This window comes from Lepidochelys kempii, chromosome 2, assembly GCF_965140285.1.
Source record: "Lepidochelys kempii isolate rLepKem1 chromosome 2, rLepKem1.hap1, whole genome shotgun sequence".
In the NCBI taxonomy this organism is placed as follows: domain Eukaryota; kingdom Metazoa; phylum Chordata; order Testudines; family Cheloniidae; genus Lepidochelys; species Lepidochelys kempii.
This window is the reverse complement of record NC_136381.1, coordinates 10,325,622-10,348,739: the sequence shown is the minus strand read 5'-3', so window position 1 is coordinate 10,348,739 and position 23,118 is coordinate 10,325,622. Positions and strand designations below refer to the sequence as shown.

General features: G+C 41.7%; 1 protein-coding gene across 3 annotated transcripts in view; it reads right to left on the bottom strand.

Moving 5' to 3' along the window:
- Positions 1-23,118, bottom strand: part of TRAPPC9 (trafficking protein particle complex subunit 9) — an 831,265-nt gene that overhangs the window by 681,756 nt on the left and 126,391 nt on the right. For all 3 annotated transcript variants that reach the window (XM_073330054.1, XM_073330052.1, XM_073330055.1), the window contains exons 13-14: positions 2,247-2,373; positions 412-544 (exon numbers count right to left, since the gene is read on the bottom strand). In XM_073330054.1, the coding sequence (XP_073186155.1) occupies positions 412-544; positions 2,247-2,373 (260 nt within the window). The remainder of the gene's footprint in view (positions 1-411; positions 545-2,246; positions 2,374-23,118) is intronic.

Sequence of the window (23,118 nt, the reverse complement as noted above, 5' to 3'; positions counted from 1 at the left end):
CAACAGTGCCTAATGAAAACTAGTAGATACTTGTTAAAGACTCAACATTCGATTCAAGTATGAGATCAGTAAATACTCTCCGAGACCACATTAAGTCAACCAATAAAATCAAGGAAAACCAGACTTGACATTCCTAATATTTCTAGGGTTTTAAAAAAAGTGAAAAATGTTCAGACAATTTTTTCAGTTTTATACTACACAAAGAGCAAATAAGGGCAAAAACCCAATTTCAAGCCACTCTGATTTTAATGTACATGTCTTACTTCACTAAATTAGACTGTACTGTATAAATACAGTGATTAAATACCCATGTTATAATAAGCAATTTGTATAGCCAGAAACAGCATTATAACCAATGCAACATTTTCTAGTTTATCAAAAATGAAATCTGTACCTCATTCAATTTCTTACCTTGGTAGAGAGGTACTGATCTGCAGCCTTGGCAAAGCTGGAATGACTTCTACTGCACAGCCATTCGTCTTTAATCCTGGCAGATTATCCAGAAGACAATCACTGAAGACTCCAAAGACTGAAGTATGATAACCTATTTCAAGGTAGAAAAGAGCCAATTTGTCCTGAAACTATTTGCTTCATGAAGGAATTAATTACAAAAGTTTAGTGATGACAGTGGATTGATTTAAATCAAAGTGCTGTAAATGACCAATTTTATTGAGGATTGAAATCAGTAAGCAGGAAACCTTGATTTAAAATCACTAATTTCAATCTTGTTTTGTATTTGTGCTTTAATTATTTTCCTAAATTGCCTAGGGAGGTTGCGGAATCTCTATCATTAGAGATTTTTAAGAGCAGATTAGACACACACCTGTCAGAAATGGTTTAGATAATACTTAGTCCTGCCATTAGTGCGAGGGACTACACTAGATGACCTCTCGAGGTCCCTTCCAGTCCTATGATTTATACAGATTCCTTTTTTACTTTTTTTTTTTTAAATGTTAGAAAATGGTGACTGATTCATTCCTTATTTACTAAATGATTAATTTTTTAGATCTGACTCATGTCAAGCTCTATTTGGATGAAAATTAGAATTGTATTAAAAATTCACAAAAACAGCATTTGATTTTTTTTTTTAAAAAGTCTACCTGAAAATGTGCTAGGTATATAAGTGTATATCAAAACATGTTTCGCATTTAAAACTAACTGATTTTTTCCAAGTTAGTAAATTGAACAGATACTTTCTGGTCACACCATGTGCTTCAAGATTTTAGAACTAGTAGATCTCATCTTCTCACATCTAGGTTTTATTTAGTCATTGAACTGAACTAATTGAACAAACTGAAAAGAAGAACAGTCTCTCTGCGTCTGCAGAAGAGGCTACTGCCTTCAAAAGTACTTCAACAAACTCTGGTTCCAGGTCCTTAGCCAGTGACCTTTATCAATTCAGTGGTTTGACTTTATTTTAAATTTCAGCAGCAAACATATACAGCATATTTTTATTTACTTTAAATTATTTTAATAGATAATAGGATTAAGCCTTCAATTAGGTTTTCATAATTTCAAATTTAATGTTAAGTAGGTTTACTTTTAAAACTTAAAAAATGTTTTAATTTAAATTTTTATTGATTTAATCATCGATTTTTGTACACCATGTTAGTGACCAGATTCTGAAAGGAAATTAACTTGGCCAAATCACAACCTCTCCTATGAAAATATCTTACACAGGTGGTAAGACACAAACTTTGTAAAGCATTTTCAAATCCTCCTAAGAAAGGCTCTATATAAGTATAACGTATCACATTGTATAAGATAAATGTTATGCATTTACGCCTGTACTTTTGTCTTTTGTGGAAGTAACAGTCCACGATTTTCATGCATTTTTAAAAAATATAGTCATAAACTGATATTCTGGGACCTTATATTCTAGCAATGCTAGGAGTACAGGTGTAGACAGACCAGCATTTTAACACCATTGTTTGCTAATACAGTAGACTATTCAGATATTTAGCTTTCCCTTCCCCTCAGATTTAGCATTTTAATATAGTAACAGCAATGAACACACACATCTAAACAAAAAAGTGATGTATTTCTTAGAATCATGTGTTATTTTCTCATTCTATGTAGAACTACCTTCTTGATAAAGGATTATTTTGTAAGTTCTTTTTAAATACTGACTTTGTGGAAATATAAAATAAATATTAATTTAACTACTACATCAAAAAAAAACCACAATGCCTTAAGATACTTGTGCCTATTTTCCTGATGAGAACTGTAAAAGATATAATCCTTACCATTGATAGTGATCTGCCCAGTAGTCTGAGGAACACCAACAAGCGTCACTGGGTAGAGGCCAGATTCAGCCGGTAGAGAAAGAGCTGCAGGGAGAGATTCAAATTCTACTCCAGTTGTCAGGAGACCCTTGGAAAAAAGTCACAAATTTCTTCAGCATATATTAAAAAGTACTACATTATTTTAATCTTTAAAAATTACTATAAACAATTTCTGGGATTGCTGAAGACATTTTAAAATTGCAAATAATTGTAATACTTTTTAGTAATCAGTGAACTGAATATTTCATCTCGAATCACTTCAAGATATGCACGTTTTTATTTTTAGTACTGTTACAGATACCCATATACTTTCTGATTTGGTATACTTTATGGATTAAAGGTAAAATAAATGCCAGGGTATAATGAATAAAATGGCTCTATAATGTAGTTTGCAATGTTTTACACTTATACTGAATTGTAACTGTGACATTACTATTAAATCTATACTTCAATATGAACAGAAAAATCAAGCTGTCAACACCAGCCAATGTCTATCCTCAATTAAATTACTGGGCAGAGAGAAAAACATATACGCAGGGAGTTAAAAAGAACACAGACATTCACTGTATGCTACACAAACCTTCAGTTTCCTGAAGCACAGATGGGGCACAATGTGTAATAGCTCCAAAAAAAGGAAGAAAATTTAAAGTGTGAAGTGATATAGTTTTCAATAATGTGGCATTACTTTCCCTATCGAATTATTTTTTTAAAAAAAAAATCTCAGTTTACGGATCTAATGTTTTTATGTAAATATTTCAACATATTAAAAGTGATAGCTCCACATTTGTGTGGAATACAGGCACACTGATAAATGACTAAACTATTTTATTTATTTAGATTTAAAATAATGATGATGCCTATTCAAGGCACTAGGCATCCTAACATCATTAATTATACAATAAATAAACTTAAATTAAACCTCAGTAGCATTGAAATCAGTTCCACAGAGACAGTAGAGAGGTAAGAGGCTGAATTTAAATAAAAAGTTAAGACAACAGGAATTAATGTAAATACCAATCTTGTCAAACTTTCAATAAATTCACAGCAACCACCACTGCTCTTTTTCTATAAACTTTCTGTTTTGAAAATTCCTTGTTCCACTATTCTCAAAGTCTGAACAGCTTGAACGTGAAGTCTGGGGCATAGCTGCGTTACCTGGACAACAACAGAATACTTGCATTTGCTTTACCTCGGATCTCACAAATTCATTGCATTGACTCTAATTAAAGTCTTTTTTGAATAAATTATCTTCAACACTCAATGTCAGATACAAAAAAAAAAATTAAGAAATACAAGCACTTCCAAAACTCTCCTCCAGTTCCTAAAACACTGAGCACATCAGAATTAGAAAACAGCACCAAACAGTGCCACGTGGGTTATGCCACCTGCTAATGGTGACCAAAGGCAGGTATGGCAAATTTTCCTGTCCACCTGATTCCCATTCTTCGGAGCTATGGTCCCCTGAAGAGCCACTCACAGAAAACCTTGGTTACAACGTCAAGTAGGAAATAAACACAGGAAAACTTAAAACTAGTCATAACTCATGGAAATACTTTTGTCCATCCGCTAAGGTTTCTGAATAGGCAGCTCTTTACCATATAATCTGGTTTATTTCTCAATCCTCCAGTATTTTTAGGTCCTCTACTTCAATCTTCTGCTGAGGGTCTGAGGTCATCAGGATTAAAATATTTTAAATTTATCAATTTAGGAATCACCCCTTTGTAGCCTATGTGCAGAGGAAATGTCACGTACTGTTATCAGAGGTATTCTTACTCCTGTTAAAGTTATCATCCTCTGAAGAAAAACCTCTCTACCGTTGCATTGAATCCTAGCTGGGGACTTCACTTGAAGTTAGTGGCTCAGAAGCAGTGTTGAGCTCTGCCAACAAAACTTCCTGTGAACTTGAGCAAGTCATTTAGCTTTTCTGTGCCCCTCTTTCCCACCTGTAAAATGGGGATAATAGTATTTGGTTTAGCAAGAATTCCAAGAATAAATACATTAAAGATTATGACGCACTCAGATACTACAGTGAGGGGGGTCATATAAGTACCTAAGATAGACGATACTGCATGAGAGTTACAGCTTACCCCTTTTTCTTCTCATTTCATATGCAGGTTTCGACTCAGATATAATACACAAAAATTAAAGTTACAAGTAAGAAGAATGTCTTGTCATGCCTCACTAGCTCCTGAAGGTGTCACATTTTAATTGCCCAGGTCAGAGTACCCACATTTACATTTCTCACTTTCCAATATAATTTCTAGCTGCAAACCTAAGAGTTACTATTCTATTGGGTATATTTATGTAGGGAAGTACTTCAAAGTAATTTTTTATCTCTTTATCTCACTGTAGGCTCTTGCTCACGTCATTCTCAGCTACTATGTGTAAGTAACAGAGTATTAGAAGCCTTTAAAAAAGGACAAACAAAATATATAATCCCTGTCCTAAGCAGCTAATACAAATCTAATTTTAGATGTAATGCAACATGGAAGCACAAGGGTTCCAGTAACAAGATCACTGTTGATGCGCTCATTATTGAGGACTGCATTAAAGAAAACTATTAAAAAAAAAATCAGTCCTTGTATAAAATCAACTCGTTCCTAGGAAATGGAAAATATGGGGTTTTAGAAGGGACTGGAATGAGGAGAGGGCTGTTTTAAAGCTGACTTTTTCTCCTTTCTGCTCTCCTTCAGGGGGGCAAAAGAAGTCTTGGAGAAATAGAAACATACAAATACCTCTCCTAGAGTTACTTCTATTGCATACTTATATTGCAATTATGTCGATTACAAGCACAGAAGCTGTTCCGTTTAGTTATCTAACTCTTTCCATTAATTTATAACTTTCTACTAAGCTTTTTGGTGATTTTATTTTTAAAGGGAGATACCTGACCCTTGGAATTTGGAGGTGGTCCAATGTTGTTGCTGGAGGCTCCAGGGCTAAGCTCTGTCCTCCAGCTCAGGCCACCAAAAGAGTTCTTCCACAGCTGGAGAAACACTCCAGCAACCAATTATTATGCATTAAGAATACTCGATATGATGTATTAAATTAACATAAAACAACATATATCAAAGTCCCCTTTAGAGCAGGGGTGGGCAAACTTTTTGGCCCAAGGACCACATCAGGGTTGCAAAACTGTATAGAGGACCGGGTAGGGAAGAATGCGCCTCCACAAACAGCCAGGGCCCCGTCCCCTCCGACTTCCCACCCCCTGACTGCCCCCCTCAGAACCTCCGACCCATCCAACCCCCCCTGCTCCCGGGACCCCCTGCCCCTAACTGCCCCCCCCCATGATCCCACTCCCTATCCAATCCCCCCTGCTCCCCGCCCCATCCAAACCCTCCCCCCAATCCTTGTCACCTGACCACCCCCTCCCTGAATCCACGTCCTTAACTGCCCTGCCAGGACCCCACCTCCTATCCAACCCTCCCCCCCGCCGCTCTGTCCCCCTCCTTGCTGGGACCCCCCCCCCGACGCCCCAGGATCTCACCCCTTAACCAACCACCCCTGCTCCCCGTCTTCTGACCGCCCCCACCCCCCGAACCTCTGCCCCATCCAACTGCCCCCTGTCCCCTGACTGCCCCCCAGGACCTCCTGCCCCTTATCCAACCCCCCCCTTACCAGGCCACTCAGATGGGCAGGACAGGCTTATTGGAAAGCCTGGGAGGTGGGCGGGCGCAAGCCGCGCTACCTGCGTGGTGAGCTAAAACTGCGAGGGAGGAGGGACAGCAGGGGAGGGACTGAGGGCTATCCTCCCCGGCCGGGAGCTCAGAGGCTAGGCAGGATGGTCCCGCAGGCCAGATGTGGCCCACGGGCCATAGTTTGCCCACCTCTGCTTTAGAGAAAAAATTCAATTTATATTATGGCCATTTAACAGACTACCGGGTTGGGTTGAATTCTGAGAGAAGCTGCTAACAGAAGGAATATTATCAGGTAAGAAGTTTCTCATTCTGTTGCACAGCTTCTCTTCTCATTCATTACTAATCTGAATGAGCAGTGAATCGCACCAATATGTGTGGGAGAGGGAGAGGGAGGGATAAGCAGAGTATATTATCGTAGAAACATAGGCAGGAATGGAAGTGTCCCCCATATAAAGCAAGAGCTTTATAAACTAAGCAGTAACAGGGAACCTACCACCCAGTAACATCTTTCTACCAAAGGATGCCATTGCAGAGGAATGGAAACTTTGGAAATCTTCCAGTGATAAGGCTCATGCCCTTCCCCGCCAATGCCCCTAGGGACTTTTGTGAATCGTTTCCCAGATATTACTAACATTCCAACTAATGCAGGATTTTCACTTCTTGCCTACAACGACTTTGAGGGCTTAAGGTCTTGGCATTTTTGAAAAAATGATGAACAAGACATACCAAATGTATGTACTCCATTTGCTTGGAATCTTTCTTTGAAGCTCTAGAAATGCCCATTTATGCCACAAAAAGCTTCGAACAAAACCATGGTAGAACTATTTCTTACAAATTGTAGAAAGAGGAACTTAACTTGAACAAAAGGGTTAGTGGATGTAAGAATCATCTTTTCCTCATGACAAAAGCAGTGGGGTTCTTGAATGGGTACGGGAACTAATTCCAAAACTTGCGATTAGAAAGCCAGTCACAGATTTCTCTAATTTGTCATTGAGATTAAATTTGGCACTTGAGTATGCAAGGATCTATAGTGAAAACTGGGTTGGTGTTTAGCATGTTGTTTGTACTTACCTGCCCACAAATAGGCATTCGGATGTGATCTGAGAATGACATCTAATTTCACATTGCATCAAAAGCACGATTCTATGTCCTTCGAAGGAATTTCAGCAGGTGTATTTTGAGAAACCCACTCAGGCGATGAAGCTGATGCATGGCACTAGCAATCCAGACATTGGGAATAAGTGACTACTGATGATCCCTCAAGAAATGACTGATGCAATAAAGTTTTGGATCTTTGCAAATATTAACTATAGCCATATCTGTTTTGACCTCTGGGTGAGCAATTCTCTGCATTGGGATCAAAAGCTTTTCATTTTGAAGAACTGGTAGCTACGAATCCTTTCCAGCAGCTGTCTAGTTATGAGCGGGTCTGTTTCTCTGGACAGGGTACTGATTAGCCTGTTATCTATGGATGAGCACGGGTGCATAACATGGGACCTGTGCCTTTCTGTGACTATTACCAGCCACTTAAGACATTGGTTACAAAGGGCTGATCAGAAGGAAAAGTCTTGTACAGGAATTGTGTGCTCTCATATGCAACTGCTCTTTTTGTCTGTGTCATGGTCAGGATTTTGTTAAGAGTAAAATTTATTAGGGCTGTCGATTAATCGCATTTAACTCATGTAATTAACTCAAAAAATTAATCACAATTAATTGCAGTTTTAGTCGCACTGTTAAACAAGAGACTATCAATTGAAATATTTTGGATGTTTCTACATTTTCATATATATCATATTCTGTGCTGTAATTGAAATCAAAGTGTATATTTTGATTACAGATTACAAAGATTTGTAAAAATGATAAACAGAAGAAATAATAGTTTTCAATTCACTTCATACAAGTACTGTAATGCAATCTTTTTGTCCTGAAAGTGCAAATTACAAATGTCTTCTTATTTACAATGTCACCAACAGGCATTTGCACGGCACTTTTGTAGCCAGCATTGCAAGGTATTTACATGCCAGATATGCCAAACATGCGCATGCCCCTTCATGCTTCGGCCACCATTCCAGAGGACATGCTTCCATGCTGATGACGCTCGTTAAAAAAATTGTGTGTGAATTAAATTTATGATTGAACTCTTTGGGGGAGAACTGTATGTCCCCTGCTCTGTTTTACCCACATTCTGCCATATATTTCATGTTTTAGCAGTCTCAGATGATGACCCAGAGCATGTTGTTCGTTTTAAGAACACTTTCACAGCAGATTTCACAAAATGCAAAGAAGATACCAATGTAAGATTTCTAAAGATAACTACAGCACTCAACCCAAGATTTAAGAATCTGAAGTGCCTTCCAAAAACTGAGAGGGAGGAGGTAGGGAGCATGCTTTCAGAAGTCTTAAAGGATCAATACTCTGATGCAGAAACTACAGAACCCGAACCACCAAAAAAGAAAATCAGCCTTTTGCTGATGGCATGACTCAGATAATGAAAATGAACATGCATCGGTCTGCACTGCATTGGATGGTTTTCGAGCATCATCAACATGGACGCATGCCCCCTGGAATGGTGGTTGAAGCATGCACATCTGGCATGTAAATATCTTGCGACGCTGGCTACAACAGTGCCATAAGAACACCTGTTCTCACTTTCAGATAACATAAACAAGAAGCAGGCAGCATTTTCTCCTGCAAATGTAAACAAACTTGTTTGAGCAATTGGCTGAACAAGAAGTAGGACTGAGTGGACTTGCAAGCTCGAAAATGTTACATTGTTTTATTTTTGAATGCAGTATTTTTGTACATAAATCTATATTCGTAACAGATTGCATTACAGTACTTGTATTAGGTGAATTGAAAAATACTATTTCTTTTGTCTTTTTACCATGCAAACACCTGTAATCAAAAATAAATATGAAGTGAGCACTGTACACTTTGTATTCTGTGTTGTGAATGAAATCAATATTGGGGAATTAGCTCAAATGGTAGAGCGCTCACTTAGTATGCGAGAGGTAGCAGGATTGATGTCTACATTCTCCAAGCCCCTTCCCTTTGGGGTAGGGATAGCTCAGTGGTTTGAGCATTGGCCTGCTAAACCAAGAGTTGTGAGTTCAATCCTTGAGGGGACCATTTAGGGATCTGGGGAAAAAATTTGGGATTAGTCCTGCTTTAAGCAGGGGGTTGGACTAGATGACCTCCTGAGGTCCCTTCCAACCCTGATATTCTATGATTCTATGAGTATATTTGAAAACATAGAAAATATCCAAAAATATTTAAATAAATGGTATTCTATTATTGTTTGATCACGCAATTAACTTTTTTAATCACTTGAAAGCCCTAAAATTTATCTACCTTTCCTTGGAAGTTTCTGCTCCAGTTTTTATCCTCTGCCTGGGTAATAATCTCTTCTAGGATATCCTTGGTATCTGTGGCAAACAAATTGCTATGCTGGCTTTGATAAAGAGGATTGAGGCCTCTCTGCTACTAATATCTCTAATTTTTCCACAATATCACCTCAGCTGTAAGTTTGGATGCATGAGCTCTCTTTATGATGAACAATGGCTGTTTACGAGTGTAACATGGGTTACTTGTAGCCACTAAGCTAGAAACCATTCCTCATCACCAGTCATATCAAACAGAACCTGAGATGTCTCACTCCAAACAAGGATCATACTCCTAGATGACAAATCACTCATTCGCCACGAAGTAGGCCTTCCTTACTAACTATAAAAGAACCTCTGGTCTGAATGGCTATAGCTGAAGCTTTGAAACTGTAGTGCTGTGTGCCAGCCTTCTTATGGTTTATGGGGTCTTTGTAAAGAAGCCCATTTATGAATGTAGGATATTCCTCTCTTTGGTGGAGCTACTGCTTGCAGCAACCTTGAGTTCAAAATTTAAGAAATCTTTGTTTTTACATAAACCTTTCAGTTTAACATTGGGTTTAAACAGATAGCCCCATTTGGATTTTGATATGCCCTCAAAAGGAGGCATCAACAGGAAACCAAGAACCTAATAATGCTTCGATAGGAAGATATATTATTATTAATAAGTTCCTTGCAAGTCACTGACATCCTCTCCTGGAAAAGTCCTGCAGGGTTTGTTCGTTTGTTTTTCTCCTTTTTTCAGTGGCTATGATGGGGTATGCACGTGTAGTACTTCTTCCTCTAGCTGTGGTATGGGGGGGAGATAGTACACTGTTCATTCTGGCATGGAGACCACGCATCAGAGATGGGGTACAGGTACACACACACTGATTGTGGAAGCCTGAAAGACTGCCTGCTTGCTCCCCCAGGCTGGCTAGCACCCAAGTACTATAGGAGCAAGCTAGTACCACTCAGGGCTTTACTCAGTAAATCAGAATCTGCAATCCCATGATGGTGCTGCTCACGTGCTTCTGTTCTGGTCACAGATGGCCTGTTGTGTTCTTAAGGCTTTAAAGTGGAGCCAGCCTGTGAAGCATGGGAGAGATGGAGAGAGAAAACCCATTTCCCACCTTTCAGAGTGTTCCCTCTCTCTGGCAGAGCTGGGGAAAAATTGATGATCAGAAGGCCCAATTCCCATACTGCTGTTCCCTCATATCTGAGCCCCTTTCCCTGGAAGGCCCTTGAGCTGAAACCCAGAACAGCTGCAGTTAATAGGAATTCCACCTGAGACAGATCTGCACAGGAGGGACATGTTTCTCTGCATGCCCAGATATGCTGCAGGGAGGGGGAGAAGCAGCACGGGTGATACTGAGCACTGCAATTGCCTCTGTGTAGGAGGCAAACCATAGCAAATATTCCCTCGGGGGGGGGGGGGGGAGAAGGCAAAGGAGAAGGGGTTTAATCCCTGATTTGCAAACCACTTGCTCATTACAAATACTTAATCACTACCTTGTGAAGGGGACAGCTGGTCTTGCCTTTTGGGGCCCTGGAGTCTCTGGGGTTTGCAGGATATACCTGTGAGTATCATGAGAATCCCCTGATTCACAGTGGGAAGAAGGGGAGCTATACAGGAGCTGTGCGTCTTTGCCCCTGGAGATGAGGACACACTTCAGTATCTGAGGGGAACTTCAGATTATTTCAGGGGATTCTTCTCCTCCAGCACAGGTCTGTTGCAGTACTTACCTCAGAGCTAGGCCAGATAGCTTCCTCCTCATCCTTAAACTCTTTCCCCCAAAATTCAGAAGCTCCTGACAAGGCTTTTCTGCATTAGAGTCATAAATACTTGAGGCCAGGTGAAGGGTCAAACTCTGAGACCCATAACCTGGCAGTGTTATGGCTGGCTGGGAAAAGGAAGCCTGTAAATGTAATGCCTCCAGTAGGAAATACCCCTTGGATTTAGCCTGGTGTTTGTGTGACAGCTCTGCCATGACTTAAAGGGGGTAGACTACTCCACCAGGGAGGTGTTCCAGCAGCTGATCCAGACAGTTGAAACCACCATGCTGCTATTCATTCAACCCACAGAAAGAGAAAGAAGACGACTAAGTTGCAACTGCATGGAAATAAAGGAGTTAAAAAAACTGGTTAAGAAAAACTGTACCACCAACTTGTTCCACGGTCAAACAGAGAAAATTTCACAATGGTCTGAGCTGAAAGGCAGAGCTTAAACCTGGAGCCTTCAGCAAGAATTCTGGCCCACTTCTGAATTCCATAAGTGGGGAGCATTAACCATTCTTAATGAATGAGGAGAAAAGCTATTCAGTGCAACAGAGTAAGACTCTTTACTTTAGAAAGGAGATGAATAAGAGGGGATTTTATAAAAGTAGATAAAATAATCAACAATCTAGACAAGATAGACGGGGAACTTCTGTTCTCCTTGTCTCCTAATGTAAGAATCAGGGTACATTCAATGAAGTTAGAAGGTAGGAAATTCAAAATTGACCGAAGGAAACATTTTTCACACATATAATTAAAGTGTGGTACTCACTGGCACAAAAGGTCATTAAGACCAAGAACTTAAGAAGATTCAAAAAGGGATTGGACATGGATTCCAAGAACATCTGGAAGTTGCTATTATTAATTATAATAAACTTTGTGGACGGAATATTAAATCTTGTGCTTCAGGGCTTAAACCAAAGTAACCAGTAGAGATCAGGATGACTCCTAACGTAGGGAGGAGATTAATCTACATCTGCTAATTGCAAGGTTCTTACACTTTCCTCTGAAGCATATGACACAGGCCATTGTCAGGTCTAATCCAGAGCGGACATTCCTATGTTCCTATCCTTTCACTGTATATCGGGCATTCCATAAGCCACTTTTTGGTGCAAAATGTAACCACATTAACTTCAGCTCAGCAATATCCATCTCCATATCATGAGACATTTGCCCATATTCTCTTTCCAGTTGTTATTCCTTCACCTCTCACCTCACTAAGTGCTCTGCAAGAATATTTAATTTACTTCTATCTTATTTTAAGCTCTAGTTTTTATTTTATTTTATAAGGATTCAACGCCAACTCTAATGTACCCTGATAATTCATAGATTATAAATGTTTAGGGGCAGTGACCTTACCTTCTGTTTGTCAATTAGTGTAATTTACTACTTTGAGGTGGCATGCATGCATACCTACAACATGAGATAAATGATGAGTCATACGAGACACACAAATGTTAAAAAAATTGCATATCTGTTACCTCATTAAGAAAACAGAAAGGGAAAGGGAGTTCAGCATTAGACACCACTCCTGCAAGTCTTCAACAAACACTACTCATACTGAGGTCAGGATTTGCTGAATCTGGTCCATGGTATCAACTATTTATTTATCTGTATGTGAAGCTACTGATGCAGATTACATATAGATTTACATAAATATCTCGTAGGGAGATTTATATGTTTATTACTTAATTAAATAGGTTTTAATTGGTATAATATGCAAACTAGTATAAAATATAATATATGATCCTGTACCATACTGTGAGGCAATCAAAGAGATCCTCTGCCAATACTGATCATGAAATTTTGAATAAGTGAACTGTTCTGAATAGCAAGCAATTGGACTACCTTCAACCACACTCTGTGAAGCTTCCTAGGGGTACCCAGAGTTATGAGGCACCTTGCCACCAGCTGCACTTAGCATGAAGAAGCCTTGTTTGTGACTAATGTGTGTCAGCTTCCCAGCTCCACCGGCCACAGACAACACAAGCACTCCCCTCTAAGCCTCACAGGCACCACTGTGACACTACAATTTAGAAATGCACACTCCAACCCTCGAGCCCTCCGAGCAATTCCCTAAAGTGTCCATGGGCAGCGAGTCCTATGGGCCTGTGGTGCCTGGGCACCAGGAATATTCCTGGCCCGGGGCCCAGCTTCAGCAATGTTTGGGGACGGGTCTCTCCTTCGGCCCCACCTTCCGCACATCCCCCGGGCCATTTAAAACAGCCCAGTGCCCCCACTCACCACCAGCAGTGCAGCGGAGCTGAGCTGCTTCCTCCCTGCTCGCTCCACATGGCTGCCGGCCCCTCCCTGCAGCCCCTGGGTGGGGTGAATCTGTGTCCTGCCTCATATGCTCCTGCAGCCAATGGGAAGCTGCGGGGGCAGTGCCTGGGGGTAGCAGCACATGGAGACTCCAGGACTAACCTGCTTAGGAGCCCCAGGTAAGCGCTGCACCCCCCCATAGCATCCCAGAGCGTGCACCGCCCCCCCCCTTCGGCCCCCAAACTCCCTCCCAGAGCCTGAAGCCTCTCCCTCTGCGCCCAAACTCCTTTCCAGAGCCTGCAGCCCCTCCTTCCGCCCAGCCTCCCATCCCCAAACTCCCTCCCGGAGCCTGCACCCCCACCCCCAGCCTAAACCCAAACTCAATCCCAGCGCCTGCACCCCTCATCCCCCCTGCACCCCCAGCTCCTGTCCCATCCCAGAACCTGCACACAGCACCCAAACTCCATCCCAGAACCTGCACCCTCACCCTCTTCCCACACATCCCGGCCTGCACCCAAACTCCCTCCCAGAGCCTGCACCCCTCACCCCCTCCTATACCCCTACCCCTTGCCCAAGCCCAGAGCCTACACCCAAACTCCATTCCAGAGCCTGCACCCCTTCCCTCCGCACTCCCTCCTGCCCCCAAACTCCCTCCCAGAGCCTGCACCCTCAGCCCCAGCCCAAAGCCAGCACCCAAACTCTGCCCCAGAACCTGCACCCCTCACCCCCTCCTGCACACCCACCCCCTGCCCTAGCCTGGAGCCTGCACCCCAGCCCTCCGCACTCCCTCCCAGAGCCTGCACCCCCACCCCTTGCCCAAACCCAGAGCCTATACCCAAACTCCCTCTCAGAGCCTGCACCCCAGACCCCCTCCCACACCCAAACTCCCTCCCAGAGCCCAACCTCTCATCTGTCCTGCACCCCAATCCCCTGACCAGGGCCTGCACCCCAGACCTCCTTCCCCCCATCCAAACTCCCTCCTGGAGCCTTAGACAGGTGGGGGGGCAGAGTTTGGGGGGGGGTCCTGAGCACCACCAAAATTTCAACAAACCTGCCACCCCTGGAAGTGTCCAACCCCTGATCCACTCGACATTCACAATATTCACCAATCCATTGCTTCCAAAGAAGCAGTACATCCAGTTTACCAGTTTCACCTTGGGTCATTGCCCCACTTAACTCACAACATTTAGATTCATTTATAGCGAAATCAAATAGAAGTCTATTTAACAAAGCATAGAGATACAAGTAGTAGCATGTAAAAATATTGGAAACAAATGGTTACATATAAAAGAATCATAAGCATTCTACAGTCCAGGCTTAATTAACAAGGTACTTTCATATCTAGGATATTGGGCTCCCAAAATCCTTGCAGTGCTTTACAGTCAGGCTGGCTGTGACCCTTTTTTCCATGAGACCTGCACACTGCCATTTTGCCTCCCATAGGTAAAGGATTCAGTGTCTCTATCTCCACTCCAAGATATCTCAAAGCAATCCTGTGTCTTTATTCATAAACAGGACACTCCCCTGTTTATTTCATCCTGCAGATTCACTATCTCTCAATTCGCAGCTGGCTTAATATGCGAATAGGCATGCAGCATGAGGCATGCAATACACAAATGGGCACACAGGGAGAGAGGTGACAGTTATCGTCTGCCTATAAAAAACATTTTTGGAGGTATATCACCTCCTGTGACCTGCCTTAACTCCAACACATATTAAGAGCATAATTTTTCATATAGATATGTAACTCCTTAAGTATTATCCATACATATATTTTATGTATATCCATACATAAATGTATATGTATATATACATAAATGTATGTATATCCATACATAAAATGTATCCATACATATGTATCCATACATATATTTTATGACAACACAGAGCACTGGTTTTGGGCAGAGACTTCATGTCACCCTTTGGTGAACTATTATGCAGATACCAAATTGAGGGGATCCCTGTACAACGTTATGCACCCCCTATGCTTTCTGCCAGCTGGCATCAAGGGGTCCTTGGGTCTCACTCCCAGACTGAAGTTTTACACCTTGCAAGAAATTATCTCGTTTTACAGAAAACAAATACTGAGACTATATCTCTGCCGCACTGAAGCTGAAAGGAAGGCGTTCCTTAGTTAACTAGAGGATGTCCATGTTATCAATTGTAATATACAATTGTTCAGGACTTCCTGCCAAATAAAGCCCTGGAGAATGCCTGATATCACAGTAGATAAAATACTGTCATTACTAACTTGGGGCCTGGTCTACACTACAAAGTTAGGATGACTTTATGTGTGCATGTGTTCACACTCAAGTTTGTCTCCAGCTGACACAAGCATCCCATTATAGTGACACAGTAAAACCACCTCCCTGAACAGTGCAGAGTCATAGTCAACCTACTGAGGTCAACACAGTTCAAGTGTAGACACCGCGTAACCTATGCAGATCCTAACAGTCCTCTAGCAGCTGTACCACAATGCCCCATTCCCAGAGACAGTGGCCGCTCTGGTCAGAATTTTATACTACTACCTCACATGTTTTTGAAATTCCCTTTCTTAATTGCACACCTTGGAATGTACACCGAGCGGCATACTCTAGTTGCGTGCAACTGTCCAACCGACCATACTGGCTCCATCTACTAGGTGCGCTCCTACCTGCAGTAGACAAGTAGTACTGGATCTCCTAGCCCTGTGCAAAGATGACGTTGTGCAAGCATTGCCACAGACCAGTCGCAGATACGTGGACAACGACAAGAATATTGCACGGGGGATGCAGGGTAACGGGTATGACAGGGATCAGCAGAAGTACTCTGTGAAAGCAAAATTCACCAGGGAACCACAAGGCCCACCACAGATCTGGTGCTGCCCTGCAGACCTAGCACTTTTACAACGAACTACATGCAATACTTGGCAGAGACCAAGACAGAGACCCCCCCACTGTGAAAGTGAGAAGGAAGAGCAAGACGACAGGGCAGGGGACTCCAGACATACCGCAAGCCAGTACACATTTGAGACTCCGCCACAGTCTAGTCAGTCCCACCAGATGAATGCAGATGAGCCTGATGAAGGGAAAGTGAACTCAGGCAAATGTGTGCATGCATTTTTCCTTACAATGTTTAAATTTAAAGATTATACCCAGTCCATTCCCAAGTTAACAAGACAAAAGTATCAATTTATCATTGTTTACTCATATGAGAAAAGGTACAGGTACCATGAACAGAAGTAGAGTTGGCATCTGATTTTCATTCTCCTGTTGAGTTAGGTGGGGATGGAGGGGCTATGTGGAGCATTGTGTTTACATACATAAGCTGCTCCGACCAGCCCACATTGACATTGGTGAAGTGTCCCCGGTTAGCCCCAATGCTTGCATAACTATAGAGAAATAGCCTTTTCTGTTGATGTACTCTGTGGCAAGGTGGGCTGGTGCCAAAACAGGAATGTGTGTGCCTCTGTTGCTCCACTGCAGTTCAGGAACCCCATTGCTGTAAAACCATCCACTACATCCTGCACATTACCGAGAGTCAAAGTCCCATGCACCAGGAGACTATTAATGGCCCTACACGCTTGCATAACAAACGTTCCCACTTTAAGAAAAGGAGGACTTGTGGCACCTTAGAGACTAACCAATTTATTTGAGCATGAGCTGTAGCTCACGAAAGCTCATGCTCAAATAAATTGGTTAGTCTCTAAGGTGCCACAAGTCCTCCTTTTCTTTTTGCGAATACAGACTAACACGGCTGTTCCCACTTTACTTTTTCCAACTCCAAAATGATTTCCTATTGACCACTAGCAATCCAGAACTGATGTGTGGCACACTGAGACACCTACCCGTGGTGCACCGCACTTTGCAGCAACACAAGCATTCCTGGTGAGTGAACACAGCAACAGCAAAAGCAGCCAAGCACACATGCCTCTGAGCAATATTCGAATTTGGGCAGCTGTACATCAAATTAACTTCTGTTGATCACAGTTTGTAGCCTAAACATAGCCTCAGACGGGGCAAGCTTAAGATAACAATCCTAAATGTGCAACAGTCCTGCCAAAGTTAAAACTACATCAGTTGTACTTGTAGAGAACTGTGCACTCGTTTGCTGTCAAATACATTTCACATTTCAATTAAAAGTATTAAATACAGTATACAACTGATTATCTGAACAGCATAGGGGACACAGATTTTATTTGCATAACTGGGAGTTTAGATAATGGAGAGGGCAGGAGCCATTCATCAGCGGGGTGACCTCCCCTGTTGCCAGAGCTCCTCCTCCAAGTCTTGGTCTGGGTCTCTGCTCTGCCCCACTCACTTGCTCCCACGACCAGAGCTGCAGGGGTTCTCTACACTGGTGCAGGGCTGCTGAAACCTAATCCCTATCAGCACAGCTCCACTGCCCTGGCCCTGTTCATTCATTCCCATGATGGCAGGACTGCAGAGGACTCCCTGTGCAGCCAAAAGAGCCATTCAGCAGCAGGGGGCCTCTGGCACAGCTGGGGGGGTTTGTCATCCTCTCCCGCCTCACAGTCCTGGCCAGGGTCTCTCCCTTTTTCATCTGAATCTCTGCATTATCCAAATCCCTTTGTCTTCCAGCATGAAATACATGCCCTCCGCAGCTAATGCAGACATTCAAAAAATAGTGTTTCAGATTAACAAACAGTACAGTATACTACCATTTATTTGTTATGAATCTCAACTGAGAGCCACTCTTTCCTATATTAGTAACTGGGTTTTTGTTTTGTTTTACAGTTATAGGAATATATAACTATAAAACAAAATACCCAGTTACACACACAAAATATGAAAACTGGAAAACAATGTTTAGAGATATATTCTAAAAGCTGAATACCTACAAAACAAATAAATCAAATCCATATAAGCATAAATGTAATAGACTACTTAAAACATTCCAGAGTAGCACCTGTGTTAGTCTGTATTCGCAAAAAGTAAAGGAGTACTTGTGGCACCTTAGAGACTAACCCATTTATTTGAGCATAAGCTTTCGTGAGTTACAGCTCACTTCATCGGATGCATACTGTGGAAAATACAGAAGACGTTCTTATACATACAAACCATGAAAAAATGGGTGTTTACCACTACAAAAGGTTTTCTTTACAAAAGGTGGGGGGAGAGAAAACCTTTTGTAGTGGTAAACACCCATTTTTTCATGGTTTGTATGTATAAGAACATCTTCTGTATTTTCCACAGTATGCATCCGATGAAGTGAGCTGTAGCTCACGAAAGCTTATGCTCAAATAAATTGGTTAGTCCCTAAGGTGCCACAAGTACTCCTTTTCTTTTTACTTAAAACATTAAAACCTTTGTGGGAGAGATAGGACCAAAAAAAAAAAAAATCCTATAATTAAGTTCAATTAAAATTTCACCTTAGAGTGAATCAGTATGCAACAAGTTTTCATGGAAATTCTGATGAATATTAAACTGTAGTGGCATAGGTTAATTATGCCTAGTTAGAATACACTGTTTATAATAGTCACAACATGCTTGCAATGATTATCTATTGTAGTAAATTTCCAAATATAAATCACTTATGCATGAAGACAAGCCTCAAAAGCAAAGGACCACATAAAAAATAAAATACAATTTGCATAGTGACAAATAATGGAAAAGTCTGTCACGACCTAAAGTGTAATTTAAATGTAGAATGGCAAATATCATAGTCAAATTGTTTAAATAGCGTAGTCTGGTGAAATAAAACAAACTAATAATTTTTAGTCAATGCAACTTCTGTTATTATGGAATCTGCTAATGCTGTAGCAAGTTAAAGATCTCTCACCATTTATTACTTCTATGTTTTGCTTTTCAAGGATGTTGTAATTCTTCTGTAAAAAAATCACTCTAGCTGAAATGTAACATGCACTACCCCAGTCTAGTGACATTCCCTAACTTTGAAAAATTTTAAAAATTATTCAGACTTATGTGAAAACCTGAATGAACTTCCACTGAGTGATACTAAGCCTGTGGGTCTTCAATACCTGGTGAATTTTCTCAGTTAAGAAAAGATTAACTTTTCACAGCACTTGCGGTTCTCACTCTCCACTTTCACAGACACTTTCAGAGCTCCTTTGGGTGCTGGGTGGTTCAGTTCCTCCAGGGAATATCTACACTGCATCTGAGAGCAAGTAACCCAGTCCTGGTCCACAGGCTTGTGGTGGTGGGGCTCACAGTAATCCACTAAAAATAGCTGTGTAGACGTGCAGCTCAGGTTCTCAAGCTAGGCAGGGGTTGTGCTCGAACATGAGCTCCAGCCTGAGCCACAATATCTGAACAGCTGTTTTTAGCACACTACAACAAGCCCCACTACCATAAATCTATGAACCCAGGCTCATTCCCAGATACTATACAGACTTAGTCCGAGAAGCCAACTCCAGCATAGCAGAATGTGTCTCAGCTGCTAAATGAATCTCTGTGGCTCCATGTCTTGTGATGTAGCAGCACTCAACCACAGCAGCTCTGTTTCGCACTTCAGCATCTGGTGCTTTGCAATTCCCCAGGTATTCCATGGAAACTCTTCTCTGATTATCTTATTGATTGCTATCTGGTCAATAAAGCTCTGACAGATCTCCATGTGTTCTCCAGGGTTTGGATGGTGGAAAGCTCTCCATACAGCTCTAGTTCTGCCATTAAATTTAGGAGCTTTATTTTTCAGACCTTACTTTCCACAGCCCAATTATTCTATCTGCCCAAAATCTCCTCAGGCACAACATAAAACTTGGCTCAACCTAATTTGGACCACAGCCATCTGTTCTTCAACTGCTATACATTTTGTAATAAAGTCAATTTATCTTCTCCATCCCCCAATTTTATCCAGTTTAGCAGATGTCTTGGTTGTCATCTTGTGCAAATTAGTCCCAGTGATCTGACATCAGGTCAAGATTCTCCAATATTCCTCCTGCAAAGCTTCCAAAGCTAGGAAAAGCAGTTCCTTCCTATCAGTCTTCTAACATCCTTCCACAGCAGCTCCAAGTGCAGCCATTGAAAAAACCTTATTACATCTACTCATCTACATTTTTGCCATAGACATGTTCTGGAAGGGTCGTGCTTGAAGGGGCAATCCACTCCTCTTTACTACTTAGCTGAATATTGTCAGCAAATCATTCAGATTAAGTAAATTTACTCACAATATTGGTTCCAAAAGCCTCAATCCTTAAATTTGGGACTCTATAATCCTTTCAAAAATGTTTGTTTTAAGATTTGTTTTCCACTGAGTTTTGAAACATTTTATTTTCTCCCCATGTCCACTGGTGAGTGATATTTTCATTAATACCCTTGCTTATATAATTTCATAGTATGATTCAATTATAATACACATGGTTGGAAGTTCTTGGGGAGGGGAATTCACAGGAAATGGTCCTCTCTGGGTAAGTACTGCAGTACATAAAATTCATACAAATAGATCATTTCGTTCCAAAGAGAATAAAGCAGTCTTATTATTTCCTTAAACAACTCTAAATGCTTTAGGGAAATTAAAACTCAAATTTCATTTAGAACAACCTTTTTGCTACTTTAACTCACTTTACAGATAGTAAAAACAGCGAGGAGTCCTTGTGGCACCTTAGAGACTAACAAATTTATTTAGGTATAAGTTTTCATGGGGTATAACCCACTTCATAACCCAGATGCATAGAGTGGATAGTGTGTATAGAACAACGCTAGTCCCCTTCAGAAACCATCTGCTTCTACTACATGACCCTGCAGGGAAACCATAATTATGAATGTGTGACATCACAATTTCCATGAGAAAAAAACTGGTCTTATAAAAGACAGAATAATTTCATTACAGTCTCAGCTAGAAAGAAAAGCTGGATTATGAGAAATAATTTTAACCAAAAACTCTACAAAATCAGCAAAGGAAACACGAACAGTCTTTTACATAAGCATTTCTTTTCTTTCAAGTTTTCCCTGATGTAGAAGTCCTGTTTTAAGTATATCTGATAAATGAAAAACTGTTATTTACTGTAACTATGCCTCCTCGAGAGGTGATGCAGACATGTATGTCACTTAGGCACACACCAGAGCCAGAGAATTTTGCCTACCAGTACCCACAGAAGGGCAGTGCTCATGCCTCGTGGCCATAGCCCCTCCCCGGGCTATATGCGGCAGCATCACCCTGGCCTCCCTCAGTTACTTCGCACTGAAAACCCAGAGATTACACTCCAATGCAGAGGGGATGGAGGATGGATCGTGGAATATATTCACACGTCAAAGAACCACAGTTACAGCAAATAACTTCCTTCTTTGAGGGGATGTAGCAGTCTGTTCCACTTAGGTGATTCACAAGCAGTGCCCACCACATGAGGCAGGGCTCGGAGTCTACTAGACAAGGACTGCAGGACCGCCCCTAACAAAACTTGCATCCGCCCCGAATGATGTGATAACGGAATAATGGTTTATAAATGTATATATAAATGACCACATCGCCCAGTTTCAAACTAAGGGTGGGGAGGAAGGAACAGAGGGCTGGAGGGCTAAGAAGGTGCTGGAGTTAAGCAAGTTTGCAGATGACACTAAGCTGGAGGGAGAGGTAGATACAATGGAGAGTAGGGCTAGGGTCCAGGTCCAGGTCGACCTAGACGAATTGGAGGATTGGGCCAAAAGAAATCTGATGAGGTTCAACAAGGACAAGTGCAGAGTCCTGCACTTAGGAAGGAAGAATCCCATGCACCGCAACAGGCTGGGGACTGACTGGCTAAGCGTCAGTTCTGCAGAAAAGGACCTGGGGATTACAATGGATGAGCAACTGGATATAAGTCAGCAGTGTGCCCTGGTTGCCAAGACGACCAATGGCATATTGGGCTGTATTAGTAGGAGCATTGCCAGCAGATCGAGCGAAGTGATTATTCCCCTCTATTCAGCACCGGTGAGGCCACACCTGGAGTATTGTGTCCAGTTTTGGTCCCCCCACTACAGAAGGGATGTGGACAAATTGAAGAGAGTCCAGCGGAGGGCAATGAAAATGATTAGGGGGCTGGGGCACATGACTTATGAGGAGAGGCTGAGGGAACTGGGGTTATTTAGTCTGCAGAAGAGAAGAGTGAGAGGACAGCAGCCTTCGATGCCTGAAAGGTTCCAAAGAGGAGGGAGCTAGGTTGTTCTCAGTGATGGCAGACAACAGAAAAAGAAGCAATGGTCTCAAGTTTCAGTGGGGGAGGTCTAGGCTGGATATTAAGAAACACTATTTCACTAGGAGGATGGTGAAGCACTGGAATGGGTTAACTAGGGAGGTGGTGGAATCTCCATCCTTAGAAGTTTTTAAGGCCCAGCTTGACAAAGCCCTGGCTGGGATGATTTAGTTAGTGTTGGTCCTGCATTGAGCAGGGGATTAGACTAGATGACCTCCTGAGGTCTCTTCCAACCCTAATATTCTATGATTCAAATAATAATGTGTATGCATGCACACATACGAAGCATATATATAATGGTGGATCCTCAAAAAAGACAAAATACAGTTGGTTTGTTGCATTAGTAAAATTAGTTTTGGAACCACTAGTTGAGAGCATAGCAGAAGCCGTAACTTGTATCATTTACTTAATCTTTTCTGGCCAATGGTCAGCATGGGCTGTAATGAGCTGTGTTCGGATAGCAGCTATCCATCAGAAAACAGGTTAATTGTGACACTGAGCCACCATGAGGGAGCAAGTAAGGGGGGAATTCCAGAAGATTCTCCTAAAAACAAAAGGCTAATTTATTTTCAGTCTCTTTGAGGCATCTATATCATGATCATCCTTACAGTCTTTAAATGCTAACTATAAGAACAAATTGTGGTGCATAACTCTGCATGCGTGCATCTCAT